This window comes from Lissotriton vulgaris, chromosome 5, assembly GCF_964263255.1.
Source record: "Lissotriton vulgaris chromosome 5, aLisVul1.2, whole genome shotgun sequence".
Lineage (NCBI taxonomy): Eukaryota > Metazoa > Chordata > Amphibia > Caudata > Salamandridae > Lissotriton > Lissotriton vulgaris.
In genome coordinates this window covers 1,278,858,523-1,278,873,521 of record NC_141693.1, presented here as the reverse complement: position 1 = coordinate 1,278,873,521, position 14,999 = coordinate 1,278,858,523, and the positions used below count along the sequence as shown (strand labels likewise).

Genomic DNA, 14,999 nt, shown 5'->3' with positions numbered 1-14,999 from the left:
CATGATGGCTCTGACTATAGGAATCAGGTGGGACTTCGGCACGTCGATGGAAAAACTGAACAATGTGAACAAACTGGCCTTTGTCTGAAAGTGTTTTTCAACTGTTTGGGGTGAGCCTACTTTCAGCAGCTAGTCGTCAATATGAGATGACTGGAATTCCCAACATCAGCAAGTGGGCAGAGACCACAATCTTCACCTTTGTGAACACCTACAGAGCAATGGTATGGTCTAATGGGAGCACAGAGAACTGGAAGTGGCTGTGGAATACCTGAAACTGCACTCAACACATGTAGAACAGCAGGACAGGGCTGTGGAAGTATGTGTCCATTTAGTCTCCTGGATTTAGGGCAGACCGAACTTGGGCTAGGATTGCATTCTGACCTTGTGCTTCTGGAGGTAGAAGTTTAGAGGGCAAAGATCTATGATGAGAGGAAGGCCTATGTCTTATTTCGGAATCAGAAAATGAAGGGAGTCAAAAACAGTTTGGAGTCAGTGATGGCATCTAAGCTCAGGTTGGAGGCATCAGTTTTGGCACTGCATACAGCATCAGATGTGCTCGTTGGTGTTTCTTGTCCTGAACTGTGCCCCAGGGGAGTAATGGGAGTGGTGGACACTGGAAGTTCAAATTTACTAATCTAACTCAAGTGCTAGAATATTTGAGGAAAGAGCAACTTGCCCTTAAATATTCCAGGAGGCTTATTTACTATTCTAACTCCAGTCCTGGAATATTTAGGGAAAATTAATTTATTCCCCAAGTCCTTTTAGGAACGGTTGAAAAGTAGTAATTTTGAATTGCATAAAGTGCTCCCCTGAGGGGGCAGGTCAGGGCAAAAACCTAGCCATACTGTTGGATGCTGTGCCAGGGCAGGAGCTGGCAGCACCATGCTGGTTGACGGGGTTGACCTTGGGTGGAGGTCAAGTTGCACGATCGGAAAGGATCTGCCAACTTGCCACCTCAAATCCTTGGGTCCGAAGGCACTACATTAGGATTTGGCAGAGTACCGAGAAGGACTGCTCTGGCCTCTTTCAGGTGTTGCATTCTGTCTGCTTTGGCAGCTCGCTTAGTCAGGAGGTAGAGTGGAAACACTCTGGGAGCTTGCTCCTCAGAGTAGTTTAGAGGTTGAGAAGAACCGAGGATTCTCGCAACTCCGAATGGTACGAGTGGAGGGATGTCTGTGAACTGTGCTTGAACATCTTTTGTGATTTACATGTCTTACTTGATCTTCTGGATTTCAATGTGGAGCTTTCCTGAGATTCGTTCCTTGAGTGAGTGCGTATGCGCTCTTGTTCAGATCACTTCCTCAACTTCTCCTGTAGTTCAACAACGGCAAGCTTGGCTTTGCAGTCTCAAATCGCCTTTCAATTCATTTTCTCATAGCAAGAGTACAACTGTGTTGCATGAGGTACCGAGGCCCAGAGGGAGATGTTGTGGTGCCACAGCTAGAAACTTGTTTTGGGGCCCATGTCTGCACCCTGGGGAAGAATTGTTTTTCCGGACAGTCCTGCTAGCACTGCATCCAAGTCAGAAAGCGCTTAAAAAAGGGAACAGCATCAGTAGTTGAAGATGGCACAAATGTAGGGACCGAGACATCACATCCAAGGTGGGGCGGAGCTGCATGACCCACCTACGGAACCAAATGGAAATTTGTTTCCAGTTTCCGGATCCATTCTGGCACCTGGGGGAAACTAACAAGGTGAGAAATCTTGTTCCATATATCTTTTACTATTTCAAGTTCTTCAGGGAGGGCAAGTTTGGCAGATACCATGCTTAACGTTTACTGCTTGATTATTAGCTAAATGCGAAAAAGGAGAACAAGGGAGACCCTACTCACAGAGGAACCAGGGTAAAGCTTTTATCCAGAAAAACAATGGTTCCTGTGGCATATCACTTTGTGAATATTTGATAAAATGGAAACTTAATACCAATCCAAGTATTAGAGAAAGGGTGGCAGGAAGGAGAGAGACACACAATTAAATCAGTTTCAAACCATTTTTTATATGTTTCAAATGACACAAATAATAAAAAATACTTTTGACTACGACATATAATACAATATACAGAGTGCAATGTGTCCCCATGATTATTAGCTAAAGGCATTTTCTCTAAACTTCTCTGGCTTGAGCTCTAGGTGAAACTCTGTTTACCTATTAACCAAACTGAAGCTTGAGAAATACATCAAATTTACCTGTGAACATGTTCATACAAAAGAAAACACCGTTTTGCTTTGAAAATTGGACAAAAGTCTGATGCCCATTACAAAACAAAATAGGCCAGTCCAGGCAAATTCAGATCAAAGGAAAAAGTAGAGTCTAATTAATAAATCAAAAAATTGATACAGTATAGTGTGCATATTTGTGAAAGGAAGCCTTCACAAATTAGCTAGATATATCCGGTGATGATGGGAAAGGAAAGAATTAACAAGGCTGAGGAATGTCATTTGTTGTAGCCTCCATTTAGAGGGAGCGCAAGTATGACTATAACCCCTTTCGAAATAACAAATGACAGAAATCATTCTGAAAACTCTCAGACTATGCAGTCTAGAGACAGTTGCAAGCATGACATTTTACACACGATGCAAACAAGAAAGATAAATTAAAACTTAGTGTCTGTGAATCATGGCCTCTAGTCTATACTCTTCATGCCGGTGTTGCATACCTTTTCAGGGAGGATATGTAGCTGGAGGGAGCACTTGTTGAGGATCCTTCATTTCCCTTCAGATCCTCCCGCCACAAATGTCGAGTGTAAGAGCCACTACGTACAAGACTGACTGCAGACTCCCTAAAGGAGGAGAAAAGAGTATGAAGGTAATCTAACCACTCTTGATGGTAGAACCGACTTGTCATCTGATCCACCATAATCAGCTTCTCTGAATGATTACATTAAACTTAAATCCTACAACTGAAGTTATCCCAGAGAAAATCTATACTTTTACTATATAAATAAAACCCTGTACATTGAAATATAAAGTAGTCACAAATGTACCTCCTATTCAAGCTATGAGGAGTGGCTCATTAATATCTAACACTTCTTTAAGCACACCATGTTTCTACAAGTTCCTGAGGGACAGTCTTTAATATAGCCTTATAGCCCGCCCTAGAGGGCTATACTGGCTATTAAAGGCCGTCTCCAGCGTTAAAGGCCCGAGCCGAATGCGAGGGCCTTTAACAAGGGAGAGGGACTTTAATAGCGGTATAGCCCATCTACGATGCGCTATAAGGCTATTAGAACATTCTGTCACTAGAGGACAGAATGTTTTAACAAAAAAACGAATCCCCTCAGGCTCCCTGAAGCCTTTGTTCACAGCCAGAGCTGTGAAGAAAGAAACATTGGAATGTTGGAGCTCCAGGCTTATACCAGCCATTATAAGCCCGGAGCACTCCATTGTTTTCAATGGAGCTCCCAACATTCCAATGTTCTAAAAAGCATTAAAGACGCTGAAGAGGGCCTTTAATAGCCGGAATAGCCCTCTACGGCGGGCTATAAGGCTATAATAAATCATCTGACTGTTAATGGAGTTTGTAAAACTGCTGCCAGTGGTATTGGATGATCTGTTTTTTTCTTTTAATATCTTTTTCATTTTAATTGGAATATATATGAGTAATTATCACATTCATTTTAAAAAAATGCATTTAAGGGAATTATTTTTTAATCTAATTCTCAATATTTTCTGCTAGTGAACCACAGACAAAATGTGGCGCTTCATTTGAATTCATTATGAAAGGTTGAAGTTTTATAAGACTGTGTAACTGCAGTGATGCCCACCTTTGTCATCATTAACTTACAAATGACATGCTAGATTTTGCTTTCAAAGATAACACTTTGTATCCAACAATCCTTCATGTAGTAGAACACTGCTTGAGATCATATTTCATGATGTTTTTATATGTCAATCAAAGAAGAAAAATAGTTTTTCAAACACTGCCATTTAGTTATTAGGATAATTACATAAAAATAAAAAAGATGTTGTAAAATAAATACTACACTACTCCAATCCCAAAAGATAAGACATTCAGGACAACCTGCACCATAGTGCTACCTAAGAAAAAATCTTCCAACTTTTACTTTTGTTATCTTGTAATAGATTTGCTTCAAATGCATTGCACACTTTATTTGGAAGATTGGTGATGACGATAAAGGAGGATGGGTTTAGTCATCATTACTGAGAATAAACTGTTTTTTTCAAATATTAGAGAAAGGAATGTTATGCTCGGTGACATCTCATGTTCACCAGCAGTTTTCCAGGGAGGTTGGTGCTCAATCTATCCAACTTTTTTTTTCTAGTGAAAGGGTTGAGTGCTGCTTCGTAATGTTTCACCTACCTTGTTGACTGGTAAAATTAATTAGAATGCAGTATTTAGCACAGGTACCTTAAACATGCTGCACTTTATTAGGGTTTTATAGACTATGTAAGCCAAATCCAGGAAAATGTAAAGCATTGTTTTCGATCATTAAGATTGAACAATAAACCACCAATGCTTGTTGCTAAAAAGCGACTGCATTAAAGTGTATAGAGATGTTAGCCTTCGGTAATAGTCTTTTTAAAAAAAATAAAAGTAAGCGATCACACAGTAAACTAATCAGACGTAACAATTCTTAGAGGCCAATAGAAAATAAGCCTCAAGTTAAACTGGGGCTGATAACACACAAAAACTTTGAGTCCAAATAATAAACAGGCAAGGAGATTGTATTTGTAATTAGCTTATTGCATAAAAAGCAAATACCAAGTAGTTAATTTCCTGATCTCATGCACCAAGAAATAGCAAGGCAAAGGTATGTTAACATACCTGAAGAAATGTCAACCTTTCAATTCTTCTGATTGTTCAAAGCAAATCTAAACATATTGAATAACACTAACATGGACAGTTATAAGAGACTTCACAAACCATAGCTAATTTTTTTAACTCAGATCTAAATGGTGAAAGAATAATATGTTGCTCAAATAGTCAATGCCTTACCAATGTCCACTTCAACTCTACTTCAACCCCAAACCAACTTTGCGGTAACCATAACACCAGGTCAAATCCAGGTTCTTAATTTACCTGTTTTCTTTCTCTTCAATGTCCCCTGTACTGTTTAGTCTTCTAGGTGCAATGGATGCAAAGTAGCTCTTTTCCTGCTGAAATCAAATAAATTAAAAGCATTTTAGACCGTGTACCTTACTGGATATTTTGCCCCTTTATCTAGGCCACTTACAACCCACTATTTAAATTATTTGCTTATAGAAAATATCCCAAGATGTACCCTATTTGAGCCCAACATGTGCAATGCCCTCAGCTTATACCGACACACAAATAACAACGTTTCAGTCTGTTAACAGATTTACCTCACAGCAATGAAACTGAGATTTTACGACCTTAAGCACCACAACAGGATCCAGTTGTAGATTTGTATACACTGACATAAAAGTACCTGTACAAAATGTGGCAATAGAGACTGGATAAAGTTGGTAAAGATGCTCAGGTACATCAAGGTTAGGACATCAGCTTTGTTGGTGCTGTAGGCGAGGGAGTTGGGGGTAGGTGGTTGGCATCCTCAGTTAAAGAAATAAAAAGGCAATAGTCCTGATTTCCACCACCTCTAACATCTTACTCTAAAGTGGTGGAAACCCCGATTCCTGCGTCCTAACCATGGCCCAATAAGGCATTACCTCCCCCACCCTTAACAGACATATTGATAACGCCCACATATGTCTGCATATCCACTACATTCTTCACAGAGGCATCTAAAGCTAATACTATTTGGGGGGTGAAAGGAGGTATAAAAGCCTTCTACTTCTCTGTAAGGTTAAAAGACTGTGCCAATTGCTACTCTAAAAAATAAAGTTGACAAGAAAACAGTATCTCTAAAAAAAAATAAAAAAAAGTAAAAAGAAATTGCCAAAATCCATCACAGGCACTTCGAGACAACAAGTATTGGCCTAGCAGTTAGGTCTCGCCTTTGGGTGTTTATAAGTGTTTATGTATCCAGTACAATATCCTTGGTGAAACAACATCAACTGTTGCATGTACAAACACTTATAAGGTCCCAAAGGCGAGACCTATTGGCTATGCCAATGCTTTTTTAAGTACCTTTTTTAGTATGTACTTTAATTTTGTTATTTAGTATTGTATAGCGCGAACTCGATCCAAAACTATTGGAGCGCTTTGCATGAGCACCAGTTACATTACAAAAGGACGCTTTCATTTTTTTAGGCAAGGGGAGATTAAGTGATTTGTCTGAGTCGCAGGATGTTGAGCCGACGCAGAGAATCAAACCTGGTATTCCATTTTAAAGTAGGCAGCTCCTGCCCTAACAACAAAGAACAAAATGTGAAGAGGGTCTAAGGGGAAACAAAGTTTACAGACCAGCTTGCACCCTGTCCCCCAACTAAGCAATCAAACAACAATAAAGGGGATGCTAAAGGTCTCTGCAATACTGTGGAGAAACTAAACACTCAAATGTAGTGTATAGAAAAGGAGAAGAACAAACCAAAGGAGAGGGAGAGAACACAGAGAAAAGTACCCATCAGCCCACCCGTAGGCGGAACCTCATCATCTGGGTTGAGAGTGATAAACTGGTATCCACTAGACACCTCTTTGGATGTCTTTTCCAAGGATGCTAGTATAGGATCCTCCAGTGAGATGGACAGCCAGCAGGTTGTGTTAGTGGGCTGAGGGGAAAAAGGGTTGCAGTGCTCAGAGTGTGAAGAATAATGTTAAAAATACCTGTTATGATGACAGAGAACAACTTTATTAAGGGTGACCATCATAACGGCATGATTAAAAGCAGAGCGAGGATAGTATGAAAGGAATTACTATCAGTTAGAGATGTTAATTGGTCAACATGTTTCAGCCTAAACAGGCTTTCATCAGGACCTATACTATACACTACTGCAACAGTGAATCAAACGTACCATGGGTGAAAGTGATGTAGAACTACCAGTAAACTTTTACTCTATGGTAGTCTCATATTTATTGTGACAGACACTCTCCCACAAATTTTATGGAGAAGGCCCCACCTCGCCTGGCACTCGCTCAGGTCAAAGAGGCCACGCTCTGTCCGTCGTTGCCCCGGTTCTGTCTTCTGAGCCGAGGGGAAACCACATCCTCTCCCCGAAGGGGATGTGGCTTATTTTGTCAATGGTGTCTTTATAGAATTTCTTTTTTCCTTAATTTTCTTTTCACTTATTCATAACCTTCTTTTTATGTACGTCTTTGTATCACCACCAATTTTTTTTTAACATCCTTATTTAATAATAACGTTGCACTTTATCGAACATGTTACAAAAAACTCTATTATATTTTTATGTGTTGGTATATTTAAATTATACCAACACATAAAAATATAATACTAGTTTTATTTGTTTCTTTACTTAGTTATTGCAGGCCACATTCCGCCAATGGTGCCCTAACAACTTACCATGACGTAAAACATTCAAGTGAGACATTGCCAAAAACATCATTAAAAAATTGACAGTCACACTATAACTAGCACATAGCATTGCTGAATCCCTAAAACCAAATACGGACATATTAATATTTATACTTTGTACTCCTGAATATCAAATAGAAGATTATAAGCACGCATGTTTGTTTGACCAATATTTTTAAACGATGGCAAGTAGAACTAACTAAAAAGAAAAAAAACAGGCAAGATTTTGAAGCAAACTGGAAAAACTCCACGTAGGCACTGTGACAACAAAATACGTTTTACTGTAGATTTTTTTATTGATTTCAAGGAGAAGTTAAGTGTTTACTGTAGAGATTTTCCAGCGTTGCAGCCCATCTGAGATCAGCAGTGCATGCGAGCTCAGCCCTGCATGCCTCTCATAGCTTGTCTCCATAGTAATGTCACAGGATCAGAAATAGCAACACTGATTCCTCGGAGCAGTCCTTATCTTGTTTCTATTTCTTAGCACAGCTTTTTCAATCCTGAAGTCCTGTTTGCGCCTTCGCTTCCTTGCCCTTTTATTAATAAGGCGCTCTATTTGAGTTTGTGGTTTGCTACGGTTGCGTGTTAAACCTGTAGGAGTTTTAGTGAAACACCTCCTCAGACCTTGGTGGAAAATCTAGGTTGACTAGGTGGAGCATGCGGTTATTGTTTGGAAAGGCTCCCTTTGTGGGAGTCTCTGGGAGGTGAGCTGCCTGCATTGAAGGTCAGGGGCGGGTCAATTGTAAAACATGCCAAAGGCTGGAGTCAGAGCTTCACGCCACTTAGCGCCGTGCTGGAATGCGCCGCACTCCCTGGCACTGCAGAGTTCAGAGATTTATCTTTAGAGTGGCAATAGCCTTTGAAACTTGTAAACAAGTGTGTGTCTCTTTATCTCCACATCTCATGTTGTCCTCTCATACACTAGACATGCACTCCTACTTTCAGAGGTGGAGAGCAGATTGTATCATTGCCGATGAGTGTTCTTGCCTGACAAGAAGGTTTTGAACAGAGAGATTGTGAAATGATTGATATTCAGCAAACCAAGCCTGGGGAGCAGTGAGATGCGGCGTCTCCTACAAATCCTTGTACTGCTTTGACAGTTATAGGCTCAAACAAGAAGTAGTTACATAACCAGAAAAACAAGCCCGCAAGTGGTGAGCCCGTGTCTGGGCACGATAACTGAAAACAGATGTGGCCTGTGCAGGTAACCGCAAGCAAGAGGCCGTGGGCAGAGCAAAGGCAGGACATGCACCCGCCTTTGTAGAATTGCGTGCTGTCTTTATTTAAAAGACGCAAGCAAAGCCCATTAGCCTGTAAGAAAGATAAAAAACACACACACAAGCGTGTAGTGAGCTTGGGGAGCTTTCTGAAGCCCCTTACTAAAAGTCCAGAAAGCAGCGCATGCGCGCTGCTCTAGGCTTAATCTAAAAATGGGTCATCCAGACAAATCCTAAATGTTTCGTAGGCATTCAAGTAGTCCTATTTGGTTGACAGGGTAGGCAGCATAATGATTAAAAGTTAAAAGACTATCAACTTAGTAGTTCAACAGGTGTAAGCTCCGTGCATGTACTCACACACGCCATATTAGAGTGACAGAAGATAGGACAAAAGACCTTTAGATACCTCTAGAGCATTAATAATGTGTATACAAGATTATATTTCTTCAAGGGAACTAAGGACATAGGCTTAGAGGATGAAGAAGCAACACAAGTGATTATTGTTTATGTTGCTTACTTAGGTATTGATAAACTCTTTGAAACAAAACTACTGTCTTTCTGGGAAAGCTGGAGAAATGCAATTGTAAAATAAAATCTACTGTCAAAAATATCATTATGGCACAAGATAGATGAAGGTTGATCCACAACTGAAAAAACCTAAGTTACTGAACAAGTAGGGTCTGAAAAACGAGTAGCTAGGAAACAAGTAGACTTCATCATCTTTGGGAGCCTTAAAGTAGGCACACAGCACACCTTCTAGTGTAGATACGCTAGCATATTGGTGTTTGATGTGTTTATATCATTTATAAAAGTAACAAAGCAAGTCCACAGATCCTTTAACTTGTCAGCAATTTGGAAGGATTATGTTTCTTACCCTGTAAGCGTTTGTTCTTGGTATGTAGAGCTGTAGATTCACATGCTTTGCATACTCCTATCATCTAGTGAGTGGTCTGGATGTTTGCAAGTTGTTTTTCTTCAAAAAAGTATTTTCCAGTCGCAAGGTAAGGTGAGTACTCCTTTCAGTGATTGTGCACATTGTTAGATTTTTTTTCCCCGCAAGAGGGTGAGAATGGAGTAAGTGTAGTACAGAGATGTCCATGTGTATGTAATGTGAATAATAAGAACTGCAACAACCACAAGTGTCCGGGGAGGAGGGAGGGTTCATGACAATCTACTGCTCGACATGCCAAGAACAGAGGCTTACAGGATTAGTAACATAATCCGTTCGAGGCATGTGTGCTGTAGATACACATGCATATGTTTGGTAAATGTGTGTGGACCATGTTGCTGCTTTACATTTCAGCTATGGGAATATTGCCTAAAAAGGCCAAAGATGCTCCTATTTTGAGAGTAGAACGTACGCTAGGAGGTATAATTAAAGCTCTTTTAGCTTTCACATATACATTTATATATTTAATATTTATAAGGTGCAGCGAATCATCCCCAGGGGGATCTCTCGGCGCTTGGGTGGCAGATAACAGGATGGACTGTGTTCTAGCAAAACAGCCACGTCTTGAGAAGCTTCTTGAATTGTGCAACGTTAGGACATGCTTGCAGCTTTTCTGGGAGACTTCTCCAGTGGGCAGGGCCCAGATAAGAGAATGCACGCCCTCCCATCCTGGCTTTCCTAATTCTGCAGGTGCGAAGCAGCCTTTGACTGCTAGATCTCAGAAGGCGCCCTGGTGAGTACCATTGCAGCTATTTGATTAAGTATGTTGGTCCGTGTCTTTGCAGACCTTACGACTCGCAGAACCGTGGATGATGGAGTAGTAGCGTGTTGTTTCCTGGCTGCAGTGACGATCACCGAATCTGGTACTGGGTCCGATCTGAGAAAAGCGGGATCGGAGTCAGGTGGTCTGTATTTCTTTTGCAGCCTTGAGGAGGCTGATTTTGTTGATGCTGGCGTTAGAAACAATTCCATCGCCGGTTCTTCCAGCCCCGGCAGCAAGGGCAACAGGGGTCGAGACAGCTGCCGCTTATGTAGGGTCTCGAAGATCACGCACGTAGAAGGTGTAGGCACCGTCAGGGTAATACCAAGCTTCGCCGCTCCTCGCAATAACACTTACTGAAACGACACAATGTCGTCCACTGGCAACACTCTCCTGTGGGGGGAGTCTGACAGAGTGGTAGAATACTCTCGAGCACTGGACGAATGCGTATGACGGGATCTCGACCTGCCTCTTCTTTGACGATGCCGGGACCGTGTAGATGAACGACAGCCACTCCTAGAGCGGTGTCTCCGCCCGGATTGTGATCTGGACCTCCGAGGCCTTGGATGCTCCACAGGCCTGGTCGGGAGTGGAAGCTGTGGAGGCAGAGCCGGAGTCTTCGGCTATGGCGTCCCCATAGGTGGTGAAGGGAAGCGCGGCATCGAGACAGACCTTGGAGGAGGCCGTGGCGGAAGAGCCGGAGGGCCATGAGGAGGTGGTGGAGGCGGAGGAGGAGTAGTCTTCGGAAGAGGAGGAAGAGGAGGACGAGGAGTCGTAGTCATCCTCGGAAGTGGAGAAAGAGGTGGAAGAGTGGGATTCTTCTGCGGCAACGGAGGCGTAGGCGACCCTGGCCGAGAAGGTGAGTAAATTTGAGAGTACTCTGAGTCTAAAGATCTAACCACTCTTCTTTGCAGGTCTTCGAGATGAAGTCCTAGAGGCAGACCTTCTACTCGACGAGCGCCTGCGCCACCACGACCGGGGGCTCGTAGAAGCAGAGGACAGGCTGACCACAGAGCCCGGGGAAACGGTCCTCTTCCTGGATCGCCTCCTGGAGGTTGCCTTCTCCTTCCTGGATGTTTACTTCTTCCTCGACGTCGAAGGCCTCGACGCCGACACATCCCTCGACGCTGACCTCCTTTTTCTAGACGTCGAGTGCCTGCTCCTCGACGTCGAACGCAGAGTAGACCTCGACGGCAAACGGCGGTGTCGCCTCGACGGCGAGCGCCGGCACCTGGACCCATCACAAAGTCGATGACTCCTCGACGTTGATGTAGTTCTCAACGTCGACCTCCTCCGAGGTCTCGACGTCAGCCCCCTCGACGTGGAATGGCGACGCCCCTTTGACCCAGAGCCCTGGGTCGACGGGGAGCACACGGTGGTCAACCCTCTCGACGCTGACGTCGAGGCCATCGACGTCGACGGAGATCTGTGCTGTTTTCTGGCCTTCTCTTGACTGGGGAGCACCTCAGAGGCCACAGCACGGGCAGAGGGCTCAGATCCAGTCCTCACATGCCCAGACCCACCTTGATCCTGAAGTTTCCTCAGCTCCAGGCCTTGGAGCCGGATCCTCTCTCTGTCCCTCAGGGTCCTCTTGGAAAAGGACTGACAGATCTCGCAATCTTCAGGGACATGGGATGAAGGGAGACAGAGGATACACACTCTGTGGACGTCCAATTTGGCCTTCTTCATGGCACATTTAGGGCACCTGTCGAACAATGCAGGCATTTGACAGAAAAATGGCACAAAAATGGCAAAAAAAACAGCAAATGGATGAAGGAGTAGGCAGACGTCAAGTGAAACACTCTAAACACTTGAAGTGTCAAAACATTCGCATTAAACCCAAAAAGGGAGAGCTCAATGCTCCAGGGTCCTGCTAGCAGGAGCCTGAAAAAAGAACTGAAAGTAAAAAGACTATTGCTGTGCATCCTGGGATACAGAGGGTCTCTGGAGAGCTCCTTAAAGGCACGGTATCCCTTTTAACGACACATAATGGCAGCCTATGGGGCTTGTCTGTCCTTCCCTTCCTCTCTTTCATTCCAAGGATTTTGTGAAGGGGAAGTTTGAAACTTAGCAGACTGTGTTAAATGTGATATTGGTGGAATATCCTTTGCATTTCTAGTTGAAGTACTGGACAGTGTAGCCTTGTGAATATAGGCTGCATTTTTGTCTTTAATTTTCTCTTAAGTGTCTATGTAGGACTGCACTGAAGACAGCTTAAGAGATTATTTTTGATTGCTCCGGGGTCCACGCATATGGGCGGGACTATTCACTAGATTATGACTATACACAGAGTTCCCCTACTACAGAACGTAATGTTTTAAAAATACCTCCATAAATTAAAGAAAAGAAAGTTTGTGGTACAAAGTCCTCTCTGTCGTGTGCCTGTGATACTTTGGATATTTGTTTTTGCGAACCCAACTGATCAGGGTTCTATATTTGGAGTTATGTAATATTTAAAGTGAGGGGTATAACGATGTTGTAATACATGAAGCTAATAACTGACAATTGTGTTCCATAGAGAGACCCGTTTACCGATTTTATCATGATCAGGATATTCCTCAAATGTGTTTCCTGTTGTTTCTGTAGGTGGACTAATGAGAAAAATACTAAATCATCTGGGTGTGAAAGACTGATCGGATGTCATTAAATTGGGGCCAGTAAGCCTAGTCGTGGACTGCTTTGCTGTAAAAATAGACTTACGGAATTGTACATGTTGTGAGAATCAATGGACAATATATGATATATAAGAAAGGAAATACCATGTATTTCAACAGATTAATGTAACAAAATAGCTCAATAATTTCTGGACTTCCCTGCTGAGATTTAAAAGTGTGTTCTTTAGCAATACTTACTCACTGCACCCAATCCCAGCCTCAATCTACTGGAATGTAAAATAAATGACCTTGCTACCCACAACTGCTTCGGAGCACAAAACCCACTTAAGTCCTTTTTGGAGGTGTGTATCCAACTATGCACAGAGCCACACAGGACCACTGTCAGTAAGAGCTGCTCCCATCAGTGTCTCTTCATGGGAAAGCTGGATGTGCCATGAGGCCAGTTACACTTTTCCATTTGATTTTAACTGTATGTGTGGAGGCAGGTGAAAATTCATCTTTGTAAAGTAGTGAAACTTTACAGTAAATACACATTTTTACTAAGAGCAGATTACGTTTTTCTGCTGTTCGCTTCATTCTCTGATTAAGAGTTATGATACTTTTAAATCTGTGTGGACCAAAAATTTCACCTTTGACTATTTTTAAAACAAATTATTTCCTAAAAAATACTCTTCTAGTGATGAAAAACAAATCAGCTTCGGAACAGAGTAAACCCACACAATTCTTGATATCCATCATTGCCCCACTCAAATGTGCATTTTACAAAGTATGAACTGCATATACTTCCGGCCATTGTTGTGTTTTACCAACCCCAGGTAGTGACTTATGATCTGTCTGGGGTATGTGGATGCATATTTTTTCCCTCTCACCTTATCTTTGCCATCCAAGAAAGCTGAAATGCGAGGACTCGACGCAGAGCGATAAATGGGCGAACTTCTCTCTTTCAGGGCCTCCCTGGAGGTGGTGACCTCACTAAGTGCATTGTGGCTTCCAGTTTTTCGCAGCCCCAGTCTCCAGGATGAAGGAGATTCGTCTCTCTGGTCTTCAATTTTGTTGAATAAGTTAACAAACTGTTGAAGGGGAGCACAAACATGATACTCACATGACATTTAATAACTACACTCATCTGCAAAAGACTACTTCACTCGAAGCGTGAGTGGGAGTAAAGGAATGCATAGCATATGTGAAAGAAACAAAATTACACATATCTGCCTCACCAAGTTTTCCTACTCCAATCAGAAATAATTTTTGGTTCATTAATCCAAATCACGAGCTGTTTGTCAGACTTTCAAAACAATTTTGCCCCATTGTTTCGGGCATTGGTTCAGTTTAAAACCCCTATCAAAATTTGCACAAGCTTTCCTTAGACTCCTTGTACAAGGAACTAACACTTACTTGAAAGATAACAAGGATGTCATTTGCCTCCTCCAAAACATGGATTTTATATGTGGCCCCATCTCGTCTGACTTGTTGAGGTCACCGAAATCCCTTCATTCAAATTTATTTTTAATTTTTCGTTCCCTTTCTGTTCATTTTCCCACTATTTCTCCTGTATTGTGTTTTTAAACAGATATACTTTTCATATATGTGTTTATCACATATACGTTGTTTGAAAAACACTGTACACACAGTAAATTTTTTGATATAGTATCACAATTGAGGTGAGCTTGTGTATTCTTTTTTGCCAGTTCCCCCATGAAATTCAGACCATATTTTCCCTCATTTCCTGGATCATAATCAGATCATATCAACAACCTTTTTTCAAAGACCTACATCAGTTTTTATAATGATTCACCAATTCTATTAAATATTTGACTATTTTTGAATCAGGAAATGTTCCCACAATATTAAATAGTACCCAAGGTTCTTTCTCACAACTGTCGTTGAGGTTGATCTCCTTACTGAGATGGAACCAGAAAGTGGTTCCATTAACGCCGGTCATCTTGCCCTGGGTGCATGGTCTAGCTTATCCGCACTCAGCATCCTTAGCGGGACATGGGCAACGTGTGAATGCTGCCTTAAGCTAGTCGGAGGCACAGCATTTAAA

General features: G+C 42.1%; 1 protein-coding gene across 7 annotated transcripts in view; it reads right to left on the bottom strand.

Annotated features, from left to right (window-relative positions):
• Window positions 1-14,999, bottom strand: part of PPP1R12B (protein phosphatase 1 regulatory subunit 12B) — an 880,212-nt gene that overhangs the window by 582,323 nt on the left and 282,890 nt on the right. For 4 of the 7 annotated variants that reach the window (XM_086923132.1, XM_086923136.1, XM_086923135.1 and 1 more), the window contains exons 10-12: window positions 13,822-14,022; window positions 5,041-5,117; window positions 2,657-2,779 (exon numbers count right to left, since the gene is read on the bottom strand). In XM_086923132.1, the coding sequence (XP_086779258.1) occupies window positions 2,657-2,779; window positions 5,041-5,117; window positions 13,822-14,022 (401 nt within the window). The remainder of the gene's footprint in view (window positions 1-2,656; window positions 2,780-5,040; window positions 5,118-13,821; window positions 14,023-14,999) is intronic. The other 3 variants (XM_086923137.1, XM_086923134.1, XM_086923131.1) reach the window with 1 other exon arrangement.